Below are 17,936 nucleotides of genomic sequence, written 5' to 3' on the forward strand. Positions count from 1 at the left end.
CATCGGCGTAATACATAACTGAACTTTTATAGGCGGATAATAAAATTAGTATCTACGTTAAGGAGAAAATAAATGTGTTTTACAAAGACATAATATAACGCAATTTTTATCTAAGTAATACCTAATGAGAATAAGTTTCAGATTATATATAAACTGTTTTTTGTAAGATAATCAACTATACTAGTCACTGGCACATAAAATATACTGTACTACTGGCGCTATATGTTATTTTAACATACTTTATTTTATCCGAGCGAGCGGTGACAAATCAAACTCATGAATCTCTGCTCAGCCGTTCTATATAACCAGATATGTAGGTATATTTGATATTACTAATACGACCCTCGATTCTATTATCATCCTTCTATACATAAACCAAGGATCAGTCGTAAATCATATTTTATTTCATCCCTCAAAGGAGAGACCGGAAATAATGCAAATCGCCAAAACCGGAAATAGAAGCTCGTTATGTTGAAATTAATCCAGTCTATAATATTAATTATATTACTAACCCCGGTTTTACCTTTGTTAAATGGGATAAATAACATCCCATGTGGAAATTCAAATTATAAACTAGTAATAGACTAACTCCAATGTAAGTTATAAGTAAAGTTGTAAGTTTGAGCAGTGCGGGTAAAACCGCGGAGCGAAGCTAGTTATTTATATTGCTAGGATTTTTAGGGATTGTTTAAATCCATACAAATAAATAAATTTTTCAGTCCCTGTTAATAAATTAAAACGTATTTCTTTATATACCTAAGTTATTACAAGTGGTACTGTTGATATTGTTCTTTTAAAAGGCATATGAAAGTATATATAGGTAACCAATTATAATTATTATCATTGCGAGTTGGTCGCTTTTAAAGGTGATACTTTCACTTGCACATACCTGTTTTATAAAGAGTGACTTTAAACCTTTTATATTTTTTTGCACTTAACATTTTTTTAAGTCAAGACTCTTAAACTTTTGATATATAGTAGATATTATGTAGGTAATCCATATATAAATAAATAAAATAAATAAATAAATTCGAACCAAAGTTCCCGAGACTAGCGCGTTCCAACAAAGAGATATTCACATTATTGATGTTTTTTTTTTTACCAATAGGTTAATAATAACAAATAGGTTCTGGATAAATGTGGGAATAAATTCAATAAAATACAAACAACTTGAAAAACAAATTTATTTTATTTTCATAAACTTTACAGTGTCGTATAATTTTAGACACATGATATCATATCTTAACAACATTTAATTAACAAACTTAACCTTAACTAAAATTAATAGAACTTAAAATCTTCTTTTCTGGTGGCACATGACAGGCAAATCTTCTCTAAAGTGTATGGTCCATCTGAAAACAAATTCATTATCAATACTAAAAACATAATTAATGCGAAAGTTTGTATGTTTGTTACTAAATTGCGACAAAACTGGCATTTTGATGAAAGTATTTGTAGTTAGAGAAAAACTAAATCGCGGGACAGCTGATTGTATTCAATACATCTATACTATCTATACTTCTATACTAATATTATAAAGAGGAAAGGTTTGTAATTATGTATGTATGTATACGTATGGTTTTCACGCATAAACTACTGAACCGATTACAATGAAATTTAGCACACATATAGAGGGTAACTTGGATTAACACATAGGATAGGTTTTATCCCGGAAAACCCACGGGAATGGGAACTATGCGGGTTTTCCTTTGAAAGCGCGGGCGAAGCCGCAGGCGGAAATCTAGTTTCAATATAAAATTTACATTACGTTATTTTTGAATGAGATTATTATTCAATAAAAATTCTTCATTTCATTAAAAAACTGATCCCAAAGCTTTTGCATTAAAAAAAAGTCTACCGAATAATTAAAACTAAAACAACGCTGGAAAAAATAGATACACATTTTCAATTACGTCCTTACTAAATAAGTTCATATAATCTTTAACTGAATGTTAATGAAATGTAAATTAATATTTACACTAAATTACTATTTTATTATCAAAGTAAAGCCGTGATATATCATGTGATTATCATACAAACTAGGATTTGCATGCATTAATTAAATTGGTACGACGATGCGATATTTAATTTGATACAAATAACTCAATTGCACGTATGACACATTATATTCGCATGTAATTACAGCAAAGGGTTTTATTATTACATTAATTCTGAGTAAGCTTAGTTTTGGATTCAAAATAACGTATAATATGTAAATATAACATCAACATAGTCTGTTCTAAACTTAATATGTACGTTGTTATTATACAAAACAAGGACAAAACTGCGTAACATATTTTAATGTCATTCGATTTTCTGAAAATTTTAATCCATGCAGCAAAAGTAGATACTATTGATTAATATTATTCAATTCCCACAGATCATACACATTTATAGACGAAATAAAAAAAGCAAAGATTACCTATATTAAACCACTGGTTGCTAGGCAACCCGATTTCTTGCCTGGCGGCAACAATGGCCTCCCTCATTGCTATAGGCACTACTACAGACATGCAGGTCGCTGGTTCACCAGTAGCTATAAAAAATAGGATAAATTTAAAGCATACAAAATGATTGTATTAATTCTAAAAGGTCAGAAGATTATTATTAGTAGAAGTTGAACTGGGAGACCGGAGAAAACAACATTTACCTGACTATAACAATTTATTATATTGGAATGCTTGGAATGTATCAATCTAACAAGTCCTATCGATTATCCATTTAGGACAAGTAATTGTTAGTGTACAAGGATCTTAATGAAAAGGTAAGTCAGATTTTTATGGCAAAAAACTTTTTGTAAGCAGCTTTTAAATGCAATGCTGAGTTAAATTAAATTTAAAATCGCATCAAATCTCTTAACACAAGTAATTATGAGATAAATAAATCAGACGTTACTATATTTTAATTCAAAAAGACATACCTTTTGCACCAAGTATAACTTCATTACTATAGGATTTCTTTCTAAAGTAGATCCTGAAGTCCTGAGGTATGTCCCTCGCTAGCGGAACTTTGTAATTCCAAGTTCTATCGGTCAACAGTTCTCCAGTGTCTTGATCGTATTTTAACTCTTCTGTTGTCCAATATCCCAGACCCATAATAAATGATCCTTCAACCTGTTAATGAATTTTTTTTTGTCAAATTGTGTTTATGTATTACAAGTAAATACATCATAAAGTACTTATCAAAAATTCAGTTACAAAATATTAGAGTATATTAGAGTATATTTAGTGTTTTAATAGTATTGTTTTATGAAATTAAAATTAACTTTCTCGTCAGTCAATACATCCATTCATTAATTTAAATTGCATAGAAAGAGAAACTGTTCAGTCGAAGATTTTGTGAAATCAAAAATGTTGAGAAACATACCTGTCCAACATCAATCTCAGGATTCACACTCCGCCCCACGTCTTCAATCAAATCTACTCTTATTATATTCCATTCTCCTGTTAAAACGTCGATCTCTACTTCAGCTAACGATATTCCATATATATCATACCTTTGAGTATCAGCTATGCCTGTTGTAGCATGCACTTGTAAATCCACTTCGCTTTCAGAAGCTTTTTTTATTAATTCATTCCACGTTGGATTGTCCATTTTAGCTTTGATAGGTTCTAATCTTGTTTGTAATTCCTCACAACACTTTTTAATACCAATTCCCACATTTTGTGTTGTGACACTAGCACCCGATACAAAAGCGTTCGGGGAAATAATGCTATCGTTTGCTTTAATTTGTACTTTTTCTATTGGCACTTTCAAATAATATGCACACATTTGAACAGCCTTGGTATCTATACCTTGACCCATCTCAATGCCACTATGTGTTATAACAATTGTACCATCGTCAACATACACGGATAAATTAACTTCCAAAAATGGAGATAGGAATGGTGACCATCTTAAAAACGAATGTCGTAATCCTCTTTTCTTCCACCTGTTTTCTGAATTAAATTTGTCAACAGCAACTCTTCTTTCGTCATATTGAGAGTTCGTTTTAAGTGTATTTAATAGTTCCGTGATATCTTTAGCATAGTTTACTGTATCTAGATTTGCCATACGAACATTGATTGGATCTAAGTTCATTTCGTATGCTATTCTTTCCATCAACCATTCAGCATTGGCTACATTTTCTAATGTACCTGTTACCATTTAATAAATAAATTAAATATCGTTGAATAAAAATATGTGATGCAAATTAAGCATTGTCTTTTCGTCATCTTTGTTGGATATTAAAAATAAATATGTTTACTTACCAGGTGATCTACACCATGTGTTAGAGGTTGTGTCCGTGACTGTATCATATACTTTAAAATTCCAAGGAGATTTATCGTAGCAATTGAAATAAATATCAACTCCAAATAGAGTAAGAGGTTCATTAACTACATATCCATTATCTTCATAGAGTTCAATATTATTGTATTGTATAACTCCTTGTGAATTAACAGCAACCTAAAATTGTTCAGTTGGTCTTTTAATATATTTCAAGACCGCCATCTTTATAACTTGAGTATCTATTGTACTAATTATTATTTTCAACAAAAATTACTTACCTCGTAATCATTCGAACAAGGCAGCCTTTTGCCAACTGCACGCATGTTTGTTCTAAGAGATTGTATGAATCGACAAGGTCTGTTTAATTTATATGAGACTAAACTGCAAGCTCCTGCCACTTGATTTGGTCGAGATATCTTCAACCCATAAGCACCGCCAAGCCGACGAACTGTTACATCAATCCTGTAATGGATACACATAATATCATCGCTATTATACTTCATCTAAATATATTTGTTATTGCTTTAAGAGTCTTATTGAAATCCATTCCATAATTTTAGCATTACATTTTTTGTTTAAAAACAATTTTTACGTGAACATAGACATTGTTAGCATTATAGTTTTTAACAAACTTACTTATTCTGTTGAATTTTAAGTACTCTTGAGACTATTTTATGCACTGAGTCTATCCACTGTGTGGTAGCATACACTTTTAGCCCTTCTTCTATTGGATGTGTAACACAAACCAGAGTCTCCATACAAAAGTGGTACTGTCCATATATAGTATTCTCTCCTTTGAACACTTTGGATATATCAGCGCCAGGTTTCGTAGCGGTAGCAGAAAAAAATATTTTATTTCTCTTTGGATCTTTTTTCGCAACTTTGATATCTAGAACGGGTTTTCTCACATTAGTGTATGTAACTTTGACGAAATGAACAGCTTTATTGGCTATATCTTGTGTTTCGGCGACAATAATTCCGAGAGGTTGGTTATAATATTTAACCTCCTTTTCACATAAGAGCTCTTCGTCGCTCATGAATACAATATTTGGTCCAGGCGTAAAACTGTTTCGACCTGGTATATCTGAAGCTGAATAGAATGCTATTACTCCTGGTTCCAGCTGAAAACGTTTATATATAAATTAAAATACTTAAAATATTAAAACTTATTGAATATTTTTCATAATTATAATCATAAAGATAATATCTAAAATATTATAATCTCAATAATGCAAGTCGATATATTTCCCATACGTTGTATAAATGTAACATAAACATAGTTTGAAACTAAATACACTTTAATATCTTATAATACTAGCGAAAAACTAAGTATTATAATAAAGAATTTCACTCACAAGAGCCTTACTGGCGTCAATCTTTTGAATAGTTCCCAGTGCAACAGTTGATAGAACGAAAGCAGCAAACACTTCTTTGGGAAAAGAAGGAATGTCATCTGAATACTTTGCTTCTCCAGCGCATTGCAACTAAAAATTAAAACAATAATATAGATCATTCAAACGTGCAAACAAAGTCTAAAAGGTACGACGATGAAGATATTAAAATATTAAGATGATGCGTTTGAAATACCACTTCTGCACACTTATTACAGAAATTTTATAAAAAATTAATCTTATTTACATAATCAACTAACTACTAAATGTATTTATGTTTGACGACATGTCTTGACACGTACACATTGACTACGTAACACAGGTAAAGTGCAATACTTACTAGTCCATCCACTTTCGGCAAAGGCTGGTTGAGAGGCCACAGCGATGGGTTAGTCTCAAATATCTGCTTGCCATCTGATAGAGACCGTGATTCTCGAAGTCGAACGGGTCCAGATTTGTAATGGGCTCCTAAAATTTCTGGTGGACACAGCGACATTAAGCCCTGAAACATTGTTAATTTTGTTTAAAATCTAGTTGCAAATAAATACAATTACACTAGACATAATTAATTGTCAAAGGAAGAAATATGAAGAAATGTGTTTCAGGTAATTATGACACTGCTTAAGTCTCTAGAGATCTTATTGTTTCAGTGGTAAAATTGATACAATTGAATTTGAAAATCTTACCTTATAAAATAAACTCAAAGCCAATTTTCTGCGATATTCTACGGACGGTTCAGCAGGTTCTTCAGTCACTACCATTTCATTGTCCAACACATTAATTGCTCCTTGAAGGGTTTCATTTGTAAATAATCTTCTACCAATAAGATATCTTTCAGTTCGATTCGCTCTGATGAAGGCAGGTGAAAGACCACCATAGACTATGCGACAATCTAATACTTTTTTGTCATAGGGATCAATTTTGTATACGAATCCTGAATGAACGATGGCATGAGCGTTTTGGGATCGAGGCATTATCTGAAATAAAATATAAGTAGTTATTTTTCAATTAATTTATTAATTAATCTTGAGCTCTGTATCCATTTGGATTTTGGTATATTTTTTTTACTCTAGGGGCCAGTAAGTATTTACTCTGATTGAATAGAAATTACAATAGATTTATTTTATTAGCATATACGAGAAATATACATTGTGTAGAAAGAACTTACCTTATAAGTAACTATTTTATATTCATCGTTCAAAGGTGGTAACAAGACATTCAAAATAACTTTTCCATGCATGTTTTCTTTTAGAAAATTCTGCATACTAATTCTATTTACAATGCCGTGATCATTTACTGAAAAATGTACATTTCATGTGTTTTCATTAAAAATATAAAATATTGATATTATAAACTTAACCATAATGTTATTTATAAGCCAATATTATAATAAACTAACATACATCACATCGATAGCTTTGTCTTATTTTTGGTAATTTTTTTTTATATTTTACAAATACTCACATATACTTAACTCAGCTCCAACAGCATTAAAAAGTAAGAAAACATCAGAATTAAACTCGTTGTGTCTGTTTTTTATCATTAAGTTCCCAGCTATTGTACCAATCTATAAAAACATAAACATAATTTATTGGTTTTTTGTTTATAAACTTTAAAAAATGTAAACGGTCATCTTGCAGGTAAAAATTTGTGTTAAAGTAATAATAATTATAATTATTTATTTATTAATAAAACATCATAGGTCCACTTGTTAGTAATTTCTTAATTACTATGTTAGTACATTACATTAATTATTTAACCTTTTGAACGCCAATGACATCTATAGATGTCATGCGCAATCGTGCCCTGTGCGCCAACGACACCTATACATGCCAAGAAACAGATCATAGATAAATACAAAATAAACATATTAAACCTTTACTTTTACGTGTTTTATTTATACAGTTTATGAACTGAATCCCCAGTTATTACATAATTATTGTACACAGTAAACAAAATTGCCAAGTAGTTATTCAAATATTTGATGACAAAAAATAACTTAATTAATGGCTAAAAAAGCATGTTCTCTCGCGCCAATGACATGTATACGTGCCTACTAGTGATGTAGTGTAATATTCAAGTAACTTCATTAAAATTTCAGCGAAATTACTCTAATTTGCTTAATTTTTGTAATAACTACAAAAAAAATATATAAGCTTAGTCACTGAGAAAAAAGGTAAATACTACATTCTTTGGTATAATACCATATTATCTATATTGTGGATATTGTTGATTTGAATATTTTCCTTTTCGCCAATCATGCGCATCCCTAGCACAGTATCGATATGCAATCCCTTCTGCGCCATTGACATGAATAGATGTCGGACTGGTGACGTCGTAAGCGCGTGCCGTGTTGTTAAGTGCGGAAAGTTGTAAAAATATTTTATCGAGTAGGTATCTACCAATATTATAATCGCAAAAATGGCAAGTGAAGAGTTTTATAGTACAGAAGAACTATTGCGCATTTTAGAAGTTTTCAAAATTTATTACCTAATAAGTCTAATCAGTGCCTTTATTAGAATATTCTTATGATACAAATTGTCGCTATGTCATATCAAAATATGGTAATTGACCTAAATAGGTACCTACATATAATTAGTATTTGTAATAACTCAAGTATTAAACTAAATGATTGGAAAATAAATTTGTAGTTTTAATGCAATTCCCTTTATTTAAAGGTAATAGTTGTTTTGATATTTACAAATAAACACTCCACAATAATACCTATAGTTCATATAAACTTAATAAATAAACTCGATAAGTTATAATAATATACAGCTACACATCCCTAATCAGAAGCGAGAGATTATAAAAAAAAGGATGGTTGCCCGCGCCATTGGCATGCATACATGCCAATGGGGCGTAACCATAGAAATCTAAATAACAAGACACTAGAAGTCGTAAGCGTGCGTGACCTTGTCGCCACTCAGGTGATTTGCACATCACCAGTGCATTCGTCACTGTTCAGTTGCTCTGGAGACGCATGAGTGTATACATGGTGTGTTTCAGCAATTCCCATTGCGGAAATTCTTCCACAAGTTGTAATTATACTTATAAAGGAATAATATTTCATCGGAAAATATTTTTTTTTAGAAATAATGCCGTTTTTCCTTAAAATTATAGAATATTTACAAGTATTACGAGTGTCACCATAGTAATCGAAATAACAATGAATGACATAGTCGACCATTCTTATTATAACGTTTGTTCGTATTGGAGCAAAAAGTCTCATATACTTAGGGATGTTATTCTAAAATAAACCGTAAATTCGTGCGTTAGGATACATATTCAAAAGCTTAATTTAATAGTTAAGTTAGTTTGCACTAAAATCAAGCTATCCAATAAAAGGCATAGTTTACTTGTGTGTACTGTTTAGCTTTCGGTTTGAATGTGTTGATTTTGGCGACAGCGGTTTTCATACGAATTATGACAATAAAGCACTTCTATGTGTCTTGTTATTTAGATTTCTATGGGCGTAACTGATAGAGAATAGTGCTGTAACTTGCTGCAATTTTATATGTATTTTTGTATCTCAAAAGGTTGAATTTTTTTTGTTGATAATTGCTATAAATGTGGTCTTAAGTTTTTACAGTAGGAGATGAGGTTAAATAAATATTATTTTCGTGTTATAAGCTGTTTATTCAAATATTCAGACGTGAATTATTATGTTTATCGATAACATTTTGGACTCCCTACTATTTTCTAGGTTATCTCATTGAATTTGTGGCTTGGCGTGGAGGGCACGGCGATGCGTTTTTGCTCTGGCGGTCAAAAGGTTAAATATTATCATTTTACAATTTACCATTTATATGTCATTTTATTTTTATTGATATAGGATGTGTGTACTTGCTCGCAATGGTGCAAGTACACACAATCGTATCTTTAAATGTTGTAAATACCTACTTTAAATGTTGTTTAACATTTTTGTACTTATTTTATTAATCATTAATCTCAATCAAAAACATTAATCTTTTCACTCATCCCTTTCAAAAATAGTAACATACAAACTGAATTCACTTACATTCTTAACCGGTATATGCGCGACCAAATGCAAATGGTCATTGAATATCTTCAAATACTTGAAGTAATCCGTTTGGCACATTCTATCGAATATCTCCATGACTTCAGTTAGCGTATTACCAGCTCCCACAACTAGGTTCTGGTCTAAGAAGTAACCTTTTAGAGACGCCACTGCTGATATATCTATTAGGAGACGAGGATATTCTAGGATTGGATAAGCACCTTGAACAAAATATACAATCTTTTAAAAAAATACTGGCACGATGTAATTAATCTAATCTGTACAATAAATGGCATTATGAAACATTTTGGAATCAAAAATTTATATGAATATCATCTGCCGACTCGCCTCGTTCTTTTAAAAAAGAGGATTCTTGTAAAATAGAGGATTAAGCCACACCTACACTTCTATATTAAGTTTGTAACTAGAATCATGAAATACAAAATTACATGCAAAGATTCGTTGGCATTTACCACTACGTGTTCTGTTATGGGCTGCGGTTTAATTCTGCTGCAAAAATGCAATAGCCAAGAAATTAGCACTTGGTGTTTGTTGAAAATAGACTAAAAGCACTTTATGTACCTAATTTTTTCCTGTTATAACTGCGCTTTGATAGTTTTCGGTTATTAAGTCTTTGTTTACAAATTTAATTCTAATTCTTAATAATATAATTCATATTTTCGGTACTGCGGCTTGTTTCGAAACTTTTCGTCAGGTAACTGATAAAATAAAAGCACAAAAGTTTATGACGGAAATCACAAATAAGACAACCACAGAGTACTGAAACACAGAGTTTATTAAATTCAATTTCAATTCCTATTTGTTTCATTTGTTGTTTAAACTGCAATTCTACGGAACATTTAAATTACAGAGAGCGTATTATACTCTGGCATATCAAATATTTAAACTGTTTGTAAAATTGGTAGAAATTAATATAAATAAGTAGATTATATTTTTATTCCGACAGCTGACTTCTTCAATCACATTATTAAATTCATATAAAATCAACAAATAATATTTTAATAATAATTTGGAAAATCCAAAAGTGCACGCCTCATAATTTTTTTTTAATAAATATTTATTAATTATTATTTTTGTTTATTTAATAACAATTAAACCACATCGAATCAGACCCTGAAAAATGAAAGGGTTCTATTCCTGAGCATACTCAAGCGTAAGAGAAAAAAAAAGACTCGATTAGTAAAGTATTTCGGTCGCTATCGTGTTAACAAGAAAAAGGATCCGCACATACAGACACACGGACGTCCAAGACAGAACTTTTTTAAACTGTTTTTTAACTAGTTTAAATAACAAAAATGACATCAAAAATATCATGAACGTTAAAAATAGTGTTTTTTCTTAATATGTGTGTGTATGTATTATCTTACAAGTGCAATGTATGATACATAAAGACATTTTAAGTTTGAAAAATCAGATGTTTTGCGCGAAGTGACAGTAGTACCCACCTCAACGCTTCGCTTATGAGGCGTGCAATATATTCGAACAGATACTCAAATGTATCTATTTTGAACAGGAATATTGGCAGATGAAATAAATTAAATTTTGTGCAAATTTTAATTTAGTGATATGTATTTAATATTGATATCTTGCCCACCTTTTGCAGTATTCCCAGCTACCAGCATATACGAGTCTGTTCCATGAGCAAGTAGAATCCTAAACACATCAGTAATATCTTCAACTCTATACCAGTCTCTGTTGTCACTCAGTTTGATATGAATAACATTGGATTGTTGAACATTAACATCATCCTTAGATACAACACACCATTCTGACTCATCACAGGTTTTGGAGCAGATTTCACCAGTCTTCTTGCAAATGCTCAAGTCTTCTATATCAAGTATGGGGTAAGGATCAGGGGAATCTTTGGCAAACTTCTTAAATGCCTCTAATATGGGTCGGTATCCAGTACATCTGCATGTATTACTGGCCAACGATTGTTCTATTTCGAGCATTGTCATTGGCTTCTTCTTTAAAAGGCTAGAATAATTAATAAGGGATTAAAAAAATACTTCGAAGTAATGTTTTGATCAATGCAGATGGCTTTTTTAAATACACAGGGATTATAATTTATGTCACAATTTATATACACAAATTAGAAAGCTCAATCAATTTTTTAACAAATTTCCAAAAAATGAAGCCTTCGCTTAAGTGTTATTAAAACAGAATGAATTTTAACATCATATAGGTAATAAGATTTCTTCTTCCAAATCAAAGGTAATGATAAAAAATTGGATTGTGGTTACATCAGAATTACCTGTACATCGCCATCACCCATCCTGGGCTACAATATCCGCATTGTGACCCATGGTTCTCATAGAGACACTTCTGTATTGAATGGTATCCTTTTAGCCTGTTGCCGACCTTCTCGATGGTAGTGATCTCCCAGCCATGGCATGACGTCACTGATACTAAACACTGAATTCATTAAAATTAAATTAAATATATATCATAATACATAGGTTATATGTGCATCATACATCATCTTATCGAAGCCCAAAATACGCTATACTCACGAGTATTAATGATTGCCAAATGTTTATGGAAATAATTTTGCACCTTATTCGAAATTATTATATTAGGGTGTTTTTCAACCAATAATGTGCGAGGATGCACCCGTAAATGTCCGACTTACAGCATTAACAGCTTCAGTGGGAGCGCCTGGGTGCTTGACCACGCTGACGACGCAAGCGCCGCAGCCGCCCTCCTGGCACATGTACTTGGTGCCGCGCAGCTCCAGCCATCTGCGGAGGTACTGCAGCAGCGACGTGTCCGAGCTGATCTCGCATCCAACTGGAAATTACTGGTATAATATTAGCAAACGCATACATAACCTTACAAACAGCGTCTGACCATGTCGAACACAAAACATTTATAAGAAATCTTCATTTTTATGTAATCAAAAGCAATGCTCAAGCACAAGATCGGATAGCCCCTTACTAATCTAACAGCTGAATTAAATAGTTTCCGTGGGAAGGTCAAATTTCACCAGGCGTAATTATGCAAATAAGGATAGGATGTCCGACAAGGCTACATTTTAGGCACGTATTTTTATTGTTCTTTGTTAGTGATTTTTTTTTATGTGTATTATTTGTTAACAACCCCTGCTTATCTTCTTCTTTCTTATATATAAAAATGAATCGCAAAATGTGTTGGTAAGCGCATAACTCGAGAACGGCTGAACCGATTTCGATAATTATTTTTTTATTATATTCCTTGATGTACGAGGATGGTTTTTATGTAGAGAAAACGTAAATATGTACCACGGGCGAAGCCGGGCGGACCGCTAGTTTTTAAATAAAAATGTAATTATCGAATGCCATTTACGTGATTCGATTTTTTTTAAGCCATTTTTAATTCATATTAAGTTTGCGAAGTTAAATTGCTTATCATTATACAAAACACGTAAGTAACAGTTTTTGTTAGTTGACCAGTTTTTAATATCATGATTACGGCTCTCATATAAATTAGCAAAATGTTAACATTGTATTTTTTATATTATGTTTTGTATTTATTAGTGTTTTTATATAATGTGGTGAATCTAACGGTGCATTAGCATCAAACGAACATAGAGCTAGAACTGGAGCAAGACCATTCTTTCGTGATCTTTTAGTGTAAAAAAACAGCGTTGTTCAGAATTTAGAACATTGCATACAATCTTATCGAACGCACGAAGAACAACTACGCCTGTTTACACAAAATAATTTGACAAAGTTGGGTTAGAATGAGCGTTCGCTCGTTTGATGTAAATGCACCGTAATAAAATTATTTTATTCTAATTCTTTTCCGTTTCTTAATTAATATGCTTCGTTAAAATCCTTTTATAACGTATAAAATATCCATATGTAATAATTGATAATTACCAATAACATATTCAGATACCTATAATTTCTCTCCTTTTTGTGCCTGTAAGTGCATTGTTATTTATTTATTACATTGTATAATTTAGTAATCTCTATTGCAACGGTTAGGCAAACATAATATTAAATGAATTCATCTGTAAGTGATTCGTTTTGTAATATTTTTAAATGAACGTTTTTACCCATAACCTCAATCTCATACGATTTATTAATACCATGCATTGCTAAATAACTCACGTAGAAAAATGCAAACGTAATAGGTAGGTACTCCTTTCACGAACAACCCAAAAACATGATTTTGCATAAGATGTTTTTTGACCGTCCATTTCTTCAACCAAAAGTAAGTTTAAGTATGGCTTTTTAAATATAATTTTTCGTTTTTTTTTTTCACGACTTCCTACAAAAGTATGGAATTGCTTCTAATCGACTGTTATAATTTCATACCAATTCTTTAAAAGACAAACTTGGAAATTAAAGAAAAAATTAATCAGTGTTAATACAGCGAAGTTCTTTTTTATAAGACCGTACTAAATTATTTAAAAAAACATTCGTATCTAACTCAATATGTAGGTAATCTTATTTCATACACGAAGTGCTATTTTTTTTTTCTCTCAATATTGCCTATATAAAAACATGATTCTTTAAACACTAATATTGCCCAACTCTTAACACTCCGATACACTTTTGAAATAGTATAAAGGATAAAGGAATAATATACTTAAATCACATATTATGTTCATTAGATTATCTATAAGATTTTTATATAACATTTATTGTAATCCATAGTTGAGATAGTATTAACAAGTGCAGGAGGATAAAAAGTGATCAATAAAATTCATTCATTAGGACGGACTACATATAAATAATTAAATAAATAGAAAAATACGGAAGCATAGGAAAATAAAGTGTAATATGTATAATAAACTAGCAGTCCCGGCTTCGCCCGTGGTACATGTTTACGTTTTCTCTACATAAGAACCATCCTCGTACTTCAAGGAATATTATAAAAAAAGAATTATCGAAATCGGTTCAGCCGTTCTCGAGTTATGCGCTTACCAACACATTTTGCGATTCATTTTTATATATATGTATAAGAAGATAAATCTTTGACTAATCATTAAAAATCTATCAGTATTGATTTTTCAAGTAATTTAATTAGAGTAGGTACTTAACACAAAAATTAAATTATTTTCCTGAACTATTCCTCAAAAAATAATGTAGTCTTATCTCTCTAATAAATTAAATGGCTGCAATATGTAAATAATATGCAAAGTTTTTGTTAAATATATTAATATAAAGTGCGTAGTGCGTGTTTATTACCTAAAAATTTATTATGTATCTATGCAATTTATTGAATTATGTCATTAAATTGAAGCTGGTATCAAAATTAGTCGATATTAATTGTTAATAATTGTTCTGATTAAGAAATACTTTACAGTATTGGAACACAAAAATATACCTATCATTAAAGTATTATTTTAAACTGTTAACTATGCTCCTACAACTTAGTAGGCATAGTTGATAAAAGCTCTTTCACATAGACTACAGGCCCATGTTGAAAAAGTTATTGGTTATTTGAACCACCAGGTGACCTATATAGAACGATATAAGAGCATAAAATAATAAGATTCAGCACTATGCCGTCACGTCTTGTAAGCTGTCCAACTGAGTGCAGATGAGAATTCGAAAGTACAGGTAGAGATTTTTTCCCCTTGTCTCCAGGATTTTTGTACGGCGTTGCGGAATAATGGATCAAAAGCGGTATTGAAATAGTAATATGATAATCTCTTTAATAAGGCTTTGGCATTGGATCTATCTATTAAAAAGTTATCGAATATTTTTTGTAATTAGGAGAATAATACGCCTTGGCACAAAAAAGTGATTACGCCGTATCCACAGCACGTAATTCGTCAGACATTTATATTATAATCCTTTGCAATTGCAAATGTCACAGTGACCCCAAATTGTATATGTCGTAGTCATCTGGTTGAATCTGCTATTTGATTGAATGACTACAACGTCTTGACTGAACGTTTATCATAGTGGTTGATGTGGATAACCGACTGGGTTAGGTTAGGTTCGTTGTTTTTTTTTTTACTACCCAGTGTAGGAGCCCCGCGAAGCAGCCCTCTGTCAGCTCGCAACCGTCTTCTTGTGAACGTTTGGTGAAAGTAAATTAAGTCATTCAACAATATGCCGAGCGTTGTCTTTTGAAAGGCTGTGTTACAACTTACAATGCTAACTAGCTGGACGTTGAGTGACATTTGTTAAATAAACGTTCGGCCTAGTCATTCAATTGAATGACATAATTAAATGAACGCGCAGGTCATTCAATCAAATAGCAGATTCCACCAGATAACTACGACATTTACATAAGGTCAATACCTCGCACAAAGGTTCGGTTATTTTTTTGGAAGCTTCTTAGTATTCAATTGTTTTGTTGCATTGAATAAAACCCGTATCTAATTTATTACCTGACGCTTTATTGCAAAAAACTTTGTAATTTTTTTCTGTATATTGTATCTTATATATTTGTAATTAAAGAGTGAAATAATAAACCTATTATTTTCCTAATTATCATCCTAATCAAGCTTATGCAAATATATTCTATGTCTATGCTAAGTAATACGATTCAAGAAACACCTCTCCAGAATTGTGAGTACATTAAAAATTAGGTAGTTAGCAATACCGTTCAAACCTCATATACTTATTATATTAAGTCATCGTATATTATTAAATATTATTATATTATTAAATAACTCTATATTATGCTCTTAAATTGAATGTAAAGAAACAACTTTGCGGAATTTCGCTACCCCGGATAATCTCATGTCAATGTAAGATTATTTATCCACTAAGGAAACCTTCAAATAGGCTATTCGTATTTTTTAAAAACTCAGTCAAAATTATAATTATAATATAATTAAATTATAATTAGTACTTTTCCAAAAGGGCCTTTTCCTATTTATAAACTTAAAAAAATTTGGAAATTCCAAAAGTGCACGCCTCATAATTTTTTTTTAATAAATATTTATTAATTATTATTTTTGTTTATTTAATAACAATTAAACCACATCGAATCAGACCCTGAAAAATGAAAGGGTTCTATTCCTGAGCATACTCAAGCGTAAGAGAAAAAAAAAAGACTCGATTAGTAAAGTATTTCGGTCGCTAAAAGGATCCGCACATACAGACACACGGACGTCCAAGACAGAACTTTTTTAAACTGTTTTTTAACTAGTTTAAATAACAAAAATGACATCAAAAATATCATGAACGTTAAAAATAGTGTTTTTTCTTAATATGTGTGTGTATGTATTATCTTACAAGTGCAATGTATGATACATAAAGACATTTTAAGTTTGAAAAATCAGATGTTTTGTGCGAAGTGACAGTAGTACCCACCTCAACGCTTCGCTTATGAGGCGTGCAATATCAAATGTTATTCAAGTGCAATGCTTCTCTCTTTCATTGAATAGCTTTTGAAAGGTGTCTCATAAAAATATAGAGAACTAAAATATTAATTCGATATTATTTTAAACCCACAGAGAAATGTTATAGATTATTAAATAATATAAAATTTCTTACTAAACTTTGCTCAATAAGATCTTAAGCTAAATATGAATAACAGTTACATAACATACAAGTTTGCTTTCCAACTTTGCATGTGCTACCACATAGGTACCATGTAATATTATACTAATATATAATACTAATAATATAAATAAGCATTTAAATATACATACCGGTATGTTCAACACCATTCACTTTAAAGCACACACGATCCATGTCCTCACATAAGAAATAAAACAATCTTAGTGACTGTTAAACCAGTAAATGATCCCCACTTATGTATTATATAAACGTTTGGTGCTTAAATTTATCATGTTCTTAATAGTACACTATTAACACTTATCTGTATTTTACACTAGCTGCGCTTTGCGGTTTCACCCGCGTGGTTCCGCTCATGTTGGTCTTAGCGTAATGATATTATATTATAGCCTACAGCCTATAAATGGGCTATCTAACACCGACATAATTTTTCAAAACGGACCAGTAGTTCCTGAGATTTTTTTAGTCTCCTACTGGCATGGGGTTGAATTAAACTTGCCACAATGTCTAGTTTGGTACAAGGTTCAAAACGCCCCGAAATGCAATAATCTATACTAATACAGTGAAACTTGGTTAAGTGGGACCTGGATAAGTGAGAAACCTCCATAACTGGAACTCATGCTGAGGTCCCAACACTTTGGCACTGAATTACCTCTGTTAGTGGGACGAGGTAAACCTCTATATCTGGGATTTGTTCTTTCGATTTATCATCATAGTTACCTCTATAACTGAGACAGCGAGTAAATTTTATATGCATAAACCTCT

The 17,936-nt window shown here is 31.3% G+C and overlaps 1 protein-coding gene across 1 annotated transcript; it reads right to left on the bottom strand.

Moving 5' to 3' along the window:
* Nucleotides 1-1,168: 1,168 nt before the first annotated feature.
* LOC149487350 (uncharacterized) lies at nucleotides 1,169-17,454 on the bottom strand. Its single transcript, XM_089697631.1, has 17 exons — nucleotides 17,306-17,454; nucleotides 12,335-12,492; nucleotides 11,957-12,117; nucleotides 11,297-11,679; nucleotides 9,682-9,902; nucleotides 7,125-7,227; nucleotides 6,829-6,956; nucleotides 6,347-6,637; nucleotides 6,001-6,162; nucleotides 5,625-5,753; nucleotides 4,906-5,390; nucleotides 4,548-4,731; nucleotides 4,251-4,446; nucleotides 3,367-4,136; nucleotides 2,921-3,113; nucleotides 2,423-2,536; nucleotides 1,169-1,352 (listed from the first exon to the last, which is right to left on the bottom strand). Exons 1-17 carry the CDS (start codon nucleotides 17,346-17,348, stop codon nucleotides 1,282-1,284), a joined length of 3,792 nt encoding a protein of 1,263 aa, XP_089553757.1. The 5' UTR covers nucleotides 17,349-17,454; the 3' UTR covers nucleotides 1,169-1,281.
* Between the last annotated feature and the right edge of the window lie 482 nt (nucleotides 17,455-17,936).

This window comes from Colias philodice, chromosome 7 (genome assembly GCF_061535455.1).
Source record: "Colias philodice isolate Cphi_HAF_F1 chromosome 7, ilColPhil1 Martin Lab GWU primary, whole genome shotgun sequence".
Classification (NCBI taxonomy): Eukaryota; Metazoa; Arthropoda; class Insecta; order Lepidoptera; family Pieridae; genus Colias; species Colias philodice.

Bases quoted from the DNA above. Each gene is read 5' to 3' on its own strand.
- LOC149487350 (XM_089697631.1), bottom strand. From the start codon at position 17,348: ATGGATCGTGTGTGCTTTAAAGTGAATGGTGTTGAACATACCG. The intron at 5,754-6,000 runs GTAAGTATTGCA...TTTAATTTTTAG, and splicing joins TGCCGAAAGTGGATGGACTA to TTGCAATGCGCTGGAGAAGC. The intron at 4,732-4,905 runs GTAAGTTTGTTA...TATCCATTACAG, and splicing joins CTTAAAATTCAACAGAATAA to GATTGATGTAACAGTTCGTC.